At 43.1% G+C, this 9,013-nt stretch overlaps 2 protein-coding genes across 3 annotated transcripts in view; both read left to right on the top strand.

Annotated features, from left to right (window-relative positions):
• Nucleotides 1–5,785, top strand: part of LOC112487720 (SLIT and NTRK-like protein 3) — a 27,009-nt gene extending 21,224 nt beyond the window's left edge. For both annotated transcript variants that reach the window (XM_025059969.1, XM_025059966.1), the window contains exons 2-3: nucleotides 4,083–4,366; nucleotides 5,309–5,785. In XM_025059969.1, the coding sequence (XP_024915737.1) occupies nucleotides 4,151–4,366; nucleotides 5,309–5,614 (522 nt within the window). In that variant the 5' untranslated portion in view covers nucleotides 4,083–4,150 and the 3' untranslated portion in view covers nucleotides 5,615–5,785. The remainder of the gene's footprint in view (nucleotides 1–4,082; nucleotides 4,367–5,308) is intronic.
• Nucleotides 5,786–5,867: 82 nt separating this feature from the next.
• The window catches only part of LOC103379885 (SLIT and NTRK-like protein 3), a 34,170-nt gene continuing 31,024 nt past the window's right edge, over nucleotides 5,868–9,013 (top strand). The window contains exons 1-2 of the mRNA XM_025059972.1: nucleotides 5,868–7,597; nucleotides 8,533–8,784. Of these exons, the coding sequence (XP_024915740.1) occupies nucleotides 7,382–7,597; nucleotides 8,533–8,784 (468 nt within the window). The 5' untranslated portion in view covers nucleotides 5,868–7,381. The remainder of the gene's footprint in view (nucleotides 7,598–8,532; nucleotides 8,785–9,013) is intronic.

Below are 9,013 nucleotides of genomic sequence, written 5' to 3'. Positions count from 1 at the left end.
CTCCCTTTTCCATTCTTGTTAACGTAACGGTGCTGAGCCGTGCCGACTGCTGACTAGTCCACTTGGCTGATTGGAAAAAGAGGCTCCACTCTTGACTGTGTTTCTTCTAGTTAAGGGGAGATGAGCGTCCGGCGAAGGCAGAATCCAACAGGACGGATCGCAGCGGTCTATCTGGACTCAGTATTGATCCCCCTCACACACAGAGAGGGGCTTCGAGCCAAAGATAAACAGTTCATTTGCTGGATGAGAACAAAGATCCAAAAAGAGTCTGAATGGGACGTGTTCTGTCTTTGTCTGTGCGTCATATTATTCCACTTAGTCGAACTCAAGTTGGCCTAAAACGTCCCGTACTGCGTCTGCTTCAAACACTGCCATCACTCAGGACTTTTACTGGGAAACCACGTCTTTTTCCTTCTTCTGTTCATGTCCAGATCTTTGTCAATGTGCAGCCAAATTAATTAATGTAAAAATAGCGGAGGACCAACTGTTCCTGCTACGATCCTGGAGACTATAATTAGGACATACACAAATACACTGCATTTATTTAGGACATGACAAATGCTTTGTTTAAATGGTAATGTTATATAATCCAGGCCACCCAGTTTTTGGACAGATTCAGATGAAACAGTTGAGTTTTTTTTTTCCCCCACTGCATTTTCATTTTAATAAATCCCCTCAAAGCAAGTGAAAACACTACATTATAACTCGCTAGCACTCGCAATAAATAAACAGGGGGATGTAACAAATGTGTGTGTGCCCAGTAGTTGCATCAGGAATTGCAAACATTAGCCAAACATTTAGAAAAAAAAAAGATTTATAGAGATAAAACAGAGAGTTCATCTAATATTTGGGCTCGTGTTAGCTATAAGTTAGCAGTTAGCAACAATTGGCACACAAGTAAAATAGCAAAAGTAGCTAAAGAAAGGCCTAAATGAAACAAACAGATTATTTAAATTTAGGCTTGACTGACAAATTTAGTCCGTCTGTAATTAGTAACAATTAACAAAGACATTGAATTTGGTTAATGAATGGCTAAAAGGTAGACGCAACAGCTTGTAAGAACTGAAGCTAAGTGGACACAGTGGTGCTTATTATATAGTTTATTATGGGATCCATACCACCTAGTCCCCAAATCCCAGCGTGAGGAAGGACCCCCCCCCCCCCCCCCCACGATTGCTGAAGTAGAAGCCCCCGGAAGTAAAAAAAAAATGACTGCAAGTGAGTCTAAAGTTGCAAGACACTAGCAAAAAAAAAAAAGACCAAGACAGCGAAAAAAAACACGAAATAGCTTATAATTAATGTACGTAAGATCTAGGTCATTCAACAGTTAGCTAAACATAATTAACAACAACAATGTGAATGGAAAAACACCAGGAGGGAGTTAATCAAAACAGCAAAAAGTGACACAAGCTCAGAATAAAACCTTTCATCAAAGCTACTAAATGCCATGTCTGCACAAATATAACAGATACAAATTGACAGAGCAGCTAAATTTACACAAACACAATCAAATGCTCTCTAACAGGTGGTAACAACATGAATACACTAGCCTAACCAAAGGGATCATGACACATAATTAAAAGCAGCAGAAAGCCTGTTCAAAAACTATCCCCCCCCACACACTCCCCCCTCCCATTAAAACCACATTAAACTCACTCATGTGTCACCGTTGGCCCACAAGCCTGATTTTGAATATAGCGGTGTAAAACTGAAAGTGATCAAACAGTTAAACTGGTTAGACTTTAAAATGAAAACCAACAAAGCCTCGGACCGTCACTCCTGGGCCTCACAGGACAGAGTGAAGCCTGTTGTTCTGCGGAGGTACGATCGTTGCAGCATTTCTCTGGTTTTTCTTATGAAATCGCACACTCATCAGCATGTGTCTGACTCTGATCTACAACATCAACATCGCCGCTGCCTGTTTCTGGACTTGGCAGGCGATGGAGAGGAATAGTTTTTGGATATGATTTGACCTCCTCCCTCTCTGCTTCACACACATGGACAGTTTTGTAACTTGGCTGCAGTAAGTGTTTCTCTGTAAGGCTGTACACTGTGTGCCGGGCTTTGAGAGGAAGGCTTTGATGTAATCAATATCAGATTTCACTGCGAGCTCCGTCCGGCGTGGCGGCCTTGACTGACTCCTCTCCTTCTCTCCTGTTCCCCACCTCCTCACCTTATTTCCCTTCCTCTGCACCTGCATCACTCTTCCTATATCCGTCTGTCTGTCTCTGCTCCGTCTCCTCGTCCTCTTCTTTCCACCTCTGCCTTCATCCCACCCCCCCCCCCCCCCCCCCAACCCCCCCTGCGCCGTCTTTTTCTGAGGCACGGATGTGTTTTCACCGCTGCCTCCTTGTCTAACTGGCTGGTGCGAGATTATTGCTGTATGATTACAGCTACCATACCATCATGATCATTATTGCATTTTCTCGTGGCAGTGTTCAACACTGAATGAGCAGGTTCGAGATGCTTTATCCAATTTAGATCTCATTAAGACATGAGAGGAAATATCAGCCCCATGCGCTGTTTTCCTTTCTCTCTCACCCCCTTTTTTTTTTTAATTTTCAGAGCTGCGAGCGTTATTATTGCAGTGTCACTCTCATCAGCATCCTCCTCATCAGTGTCAGCGTTACTTCACGCCCTCCTCCCCCTGTCTCCCCCCTGTGTGCCTCATCAAAGCGCTGCCTTCGCGTTGAAAAACATTTTTTTGAGGAGTTTTGATTTGCAGCGACGTGTTCACTCCACTGTCATTATCACAATAATGATTATGACAGGATGCAATGGCTGCTTGATAACATATTCTGCTGATTTATAATATTGGGTATTTTTGTCGCCGCGTCCTTCTGTTGTCTGATTGCCATTCATCTCATTAAATGGAGCAGTTCATTAGACAGAAACGTTATGAGTCTCATTTGAATTCTCAGCCACATTCACATTGCATACATTGGTTAAAAAAACACACACGCGTGACATTTGGGCTCCAACAGGCATCTGAGAAGACAGAGACAGATGAATATGTATTTACCATCGCCATCTCCTCAAGCCCCGCCTTCCTCCCCCACCTCCCTCACTTGTTCCAAAAGCTACTCTGGAAATGATAAAGTGTGAATCACAGGTGAACTCTCCTACGCCTTTGCCTTTGTCTTTGCACTTTCAATGTCAATATTTGCATATCTAATTCAAGAGCAGCGTTCGAGCAGCTGACACCTTTTTTTTTTTTTTTTTTTACTGCATTTGCTTAAATCAGAAGGCTGTAGTTTTGCAGCTCCTTCGCATTTAAAGCCCTGTTTAGCTGTGGTATATCCTGAAGAGCAAACCTGACGGCAGGGGGGCTCCAGGAAGGATCTGCCAGATGGAAACAGAAGGAACTGATGAGGATTAGCAAAGATCCAACATTTGACACGGTCTCTGCATATGAAGCAGTTTGTCTAGCTTCAATACGAACCCACTGTTGGATCTCCAATCCTTCTCAAGACTTAACAAGTTTATTATCTGGGAAACATCATTCACAGCTGTGAATATAAAATCATTTACTCACCCTTCAATATATTAAAAACCTGTCGGTTATTTTTAAATCTAACATCGTATAGAGGACATACAGAGCTGTGAGGTCATTCAATTTATTGGTCGTAGTGAGCTAACTTGCTAACAGCTAATCGTTCTTAAGGAACGTTCTGGAACTGCCTATTACATGTAAATAACTGCAGTATAAAAGAGCGGCGTTAAAGGAACCTCTGTTCACAAATCATTCGCCCTCCCGTGCTTTTGTACTACAACAAGGACAGCGGTCCAATCAAACTGTTGTGCTTCAGCTGAAGGTTAGGCATCACTGTGCATGTAAACGTACTGTATGTTATTTCTGGTTCAGATCATATCGCTGCACACGTTGGCCCACAGCTGACCTGAACATCATTATTCTGATGAGATGTAATTCTTTTTTCCTTTGGGGCCTTGCCTGTCAATCTGTGTGTTTAACGGCTATATCTGAGAGCCTTCGTACGCCTGTGATGTTTCATCGTCCCGATTCATCCCCACATGACTAAACTGTGCGTATGCACGTGTCCGTGTGTGCGTTTCTCATGCAGTGCGGTGAGGGGCCGATGAAGGGCTGTAGCCCCCGTCCGCTGAGCTGAGACAGGAGAAGCAGCAGAAAATGCAGTGGGTCACTCTGGCTGTGGCCCTAGGGTGTGTGTGCGTGTCACAGGCATCGCACAGCCCCACCCCTACACCCACCTCCACACACACACCGCTGGTGGACAACTCTGAGGAGGAAGTGGACGAGCCCTGCTTCGAGCCGTGCACGTGTGAGGTCAAGGAAGGAGTGCTGCACGTGCACTGTGACGGACGTGGCTTCACCAATGGCAGCCAGGTAGCACTGCTACAGTAATATGGTGCAAAAATACCAAGGCAGGCAATCAGGAAATGCAGTAGAACAGCTGAACGTTAGCCTGAAGTGTAAAGGTTAGCCAGTGGAAAACAAAAAGGAAGTTGAAGAAATGGCTAAAAGTTGGGCAGATTTGCTTTAAATCATCTTTGACATAAGTGACAAAAGTCACCCAAGAGAAAAACGTATTGAAATATCACAATGTTTTATTAGACAAACTAAATGAATGGATGGATGATGAATTAAATGACAGAGAGGAGCTAAAGATTTGCAGTTTACCTTCCTTTAGCTTAAGCAGGCCAGAATTTTACAAAATCCAAAAGAATGTAACGATAGGTAGAAAATAGCTAAAAGTAAAAACTAGCTGGAACAAATTCAAAAAGTCCTTAAGAATAGCTAATGGTAACAGCAAATATCCATATACTACTAATGAATATCACTACAAAATATTCTTAGCCTGACATTGTAACATATATAGAGTACTATAATTAGCTCAGAAATCGCAATAATTAGAAAAACTAATGGAAAGGAGATTTAGCTACATCATTGTTAGCAGAAATTGTTCGATGTTAATGCAAAAATAGATTAAATTAAACAAATGACAAAAGGTAGTTGGGTAAAAACTATACTAAAATAAATTCTCGTACTCTACTCTGTTTATTGTGTACTCTCTGTGTGTACTTTTCTCAGAAAAGCCAATGACAAACTAGTTTTGTTTAATCACTGTGGCAGTGCTAAAGCTATAAAGCTAACAGTGTCACTGACAAAGACCTTGTACAGTAACAGATGCCTGTAACTCTGCACTGCACAATCCGTGACATTTACCGTATGCCCATCTCTGATACCCTGTCTTTTATGTGTATTATGGCTGTTTGTCATCCATGACATTAATAAGATAACTGGTCAGACCTTTAATTAATCACTCAGGTGTCACAGTCATGGGTCCGCCCTTTCAAACTCAACCTCCAAAGGAACTCTCTGAGGCGTCTCTATAGCAACGGGTTCCAGCACCTCGGCAATGCAGTGTCGATAAACCTGGGCAACAATGCCCTCCAGGACATCCGAGTCGGGGCTTTCCACGGACTGGCCAAATTGAGACGACTGTACCTCCACGAGAACAAGCTGGAGGTCTTCAGAAATGACACCTTCCTGGGTTTAGAGGCTCTGGAATACCTCCAGGTAGGTCCGAGGATGGAATCTGCCTTGTTTTCTAATTCCTACGGTTCAGACTGAGACTGACAGGAATATTGACAAAGTGGTTCAAGATTATATTAGGCAGCTCTGATAGAAATAGTCTGTGCCGGGCAGGTGGTCCGGAGTGAAACGATCTTCTCAAGATCTGTGTGTGATTTCAAGCGGAGAGCGTTTCAGCTTTGAGTTGACTCCCTTTTTCTCCACTGAAGCAATTTATCACTCTTTCATTTTTTGTATTATTGCAGTGTCACTCTCATCAGCATCCTCCTCATCAGTGTCAGCGTTACTTCACGCCCTCCTCCCCCTGTCTCCCCCCTGTGTGCCTCATCAAAGCGCTGCCTTCGCGTTGAAAAACATTTTTTTGAGGAGTTTTGATTTGCAGCGACGTGTTCACTCCACTGTCATTATCACAATAATGATTATGACAGGATGCAATGGCTGCTTGATAACATATTCTGCTGATTTATAATATTGGGTATTTTTGTCGCCGCGTCCTTCTGTTGTCTGATTGCCATTCATCTCATTAAATGGAGCAGTTCATTAGACAGAAACGTTATGAGTCTCATTTGAATTCTCAGCCACATTCACATTGCATACATTGGTTAAAAAAACACACACGCGTGACATTTGGGCTCCAACAGGCATCTGAGAAGACAGAGACAGATGAATATGTATTTACCATCGCCATCACCTCAAGCCCCGCCTTCCTCCCCCACCTCCCTCACTTGTTCCAAAAGCTACTCTGGAAATGATAAAGTGTGAATCACAGGTGAACTCTCCTACGCCTTTGCCTTTGTCTTTGCACTTTCAATGTCAATATTTGCATATCTAATTCAAGAGCAGCGTTCGAGCAGCTGACACCTTTTTTTTTTTTTTTTTTACTGCATTTGCTTAAATCAGAAGGCTGTAGTTTTGCAGCTCCTTCGCATTTAAAGCCCTGTTTAGCTGTGGTATATCCTGAAGAGCAAACCTGACGGCAGGGGGGCTCCAGGAAGGATCTGCCAGATGGAAACAGAAGGAACTGATGAGGATTAGCAAAGATCCAACATTTGACACGGTCTCTGCATATGAAGCAGTTTGTCTAGCTTCAATACGAACCCACTGTTGGATCTCCAATCCTTCTCAAGACTTAACAAGTTTATTATCTGGGAAACATCATTCACAGCTGTGAATATAAAATCATTTACTCACCCTTCAATATATTAAAAACCTGTCGGTTATTTTTAAATCTAACATCGTATAGAGGACATACAGAGCTGTGAGGTCATTCAATTTATTGGTCGTAGTGAGCTAACTTGCTAACAGCTAATCGTTCTTAAGGAACGTTCTGGAACTGCCTATTACATGTGAATAACTGCGGTATAAAAGAGCGGCGTTAAAGGAACCTCTGTTCACAAATCATTCGCCCTCCCGTGCTTTTGTACTACAACAAGGACAGCGGTCCAATCAAACTGTTGTGCTTCAGCTGAAGGTTAGGCATCACTGTGCATGTAAACGTACTGTATGTTATTTCTGGTTCAGATCATATCGCTGCACACGTTGGCCCACAGCTGACCTGAACATCATTATTCTGATGAGATGTAATTCTTTTTTCCTTTGGGGCCTTGCCTGTCAATCTGTGTGTTTAACGGCTATATCTGAGAGCCTTCGTACGCCTGTGATGTTTCATCGTCCCGATTCATCCCCACATGACTAAACTGTGCGTATGCACGTCTCCGTGTGTGCGTTTCTCATGCAGTGCGGTGAGGGGCCGATGAAGGGCTGTAGCCCCCGTCCGCTGAGCTGAGACAGGAGAAGCAGCAGAAAATGCAGTGGGTCACTCTGGCTGTGGCCCTAGGGTGTGTGTGCGTGTCACAGGCATCGCACAGCCCCACCCCTACACCCACCTCCACACACACACCGCTGGTGGACAACTCTGAGGAGGAAGTGGACGAGCCCTGCTTCGAGCCGTGCACGTGTGAGGTCAAGGAAGGAGTGCTGCACGTGCACTGTGACGGACGTGGCTTCACCAATGGCAGCCAGGTAGCACTGCTACAGTAATATGGTGCAAAAATACCAAGGCAGGCAATCAGGAAATGCAGTAGAACAGCTGAACGTTAGCCTGAAGTGTAAAGGTTAGCCAGTGGAAAACAAAAAGGAAGTTGAAGAAATGGCTAAAAGTTGGGCAGATTTGCTTTAAATCATCTTTGACATAAAAGTCACCCAAGAGAAAAACGTATTGAAATATCACAATGTTTTATTAGACAAACTAAATGAATGGATGGATGATGAATTAAATGACAGAGAGGAGCTAAAGATTTGCAGTTTACCTTCCTTTAGCTTAAGCAGGCCAGAATTTTACAAAATCCAAAAGAATGTAACGATAGGTAGAAAATAGCTAAAAGTAAAAACTAGCTGGAACAAATTCAAAAAGTCCTTAAGAATAGCTAATGGTAACAGCAAATATCCATATACTACTAATGAATATCACTACAAAATATTCTTAGCCTGACATTGTAACATATATAGAGTACTATAATTAGCTCAGAAATCGCAATAATTAGAAAAACTAATGGAAAGGAGATTTAGCTACATCATTGTTAGCAGAAATTGTTCGATGTTAATGGAAAAATAGATTAAATTAAACAAATGACAAAAGGTAGTTGGGTAAAAACTATACTAAAAGAAATTCTCGTACTCTGCTCTGTTTATTGTGTACTCTCTGTGTGTACTTTTCTCAGAAAAGCCAATGACAAACTAGTTTTGTTTAATCACTGTGGCAGTGCTAAAGCTATAAAGCTAACAGTGTCACTGACAAAGACCTTGTACAGTAACAGATGCCTGTAACTCTGCACTGCACAATCCGTGACATTTACCGTATGCCCATCTCTGATACCCTGTCTTTTATGTGTATTATGGCTGTTTGTCATCCATGACATTAATAAGATAACTGGTCAGACCTTTAATTAATCACTCAGGTGTCACAGTCATGGGTCCGCCCTTTCAAACTCAACCTCCAAAGGAACTCTCTGAGGCGTCTCTATAGCAACGGGTTCCAGCACCTCGGCAATGCAGTGTCGATAAACCTGGGCAACAATGCCCTCCAGGACATCCGAGTCGGGGCTTTCCACGGACTGGCCAAATTGAGACGGCTGTACCTCCACGAGAACAAGCTGGAGGTCTTCAGAAATGACACCTTCCTGGGTTTAGAGGCTCTGGAATACCTCCAGGTAGGTCCGAGGATGGAATCTGCCTTGTTTTCTAATTCCTACGGTTCAGACTGAGACTGACAGGAATATTGACAAAGTGGTTCAAGATTATATTAGGCAGCTCTGATAGAAATAGTCTGTGCCGGGCAGGTGGTCCGGAGTGAAACGATCTTCTCAAGATCTGTGTGTGATTTCAAGCGGAGAGCGTTTCAGCTTTGAGTTGACTCCCTTTTTCTCCACTGAAGCAATA

Source organism: Cynoglossus semilaevis, chromosome 1 (genome assembly GCF_000523025.1).
Source record: "Cynoglossus semilaevis isolate Cse_v1.0 chromosome 1, Cse_v1.0, whole genome shotgun sequence".
Lineage (NCBI taxonomy): Eukaryota > Metazoa > Chordata > Actinopteri > Pleuronectiformes > Cynoglossidae > Cynoglossus > Cynoglossus semilaevis.
Note: the sequence above shows the minus strand (reverse complement) of the source record. Positions and strands in the feature narration are given on the sequence as shown.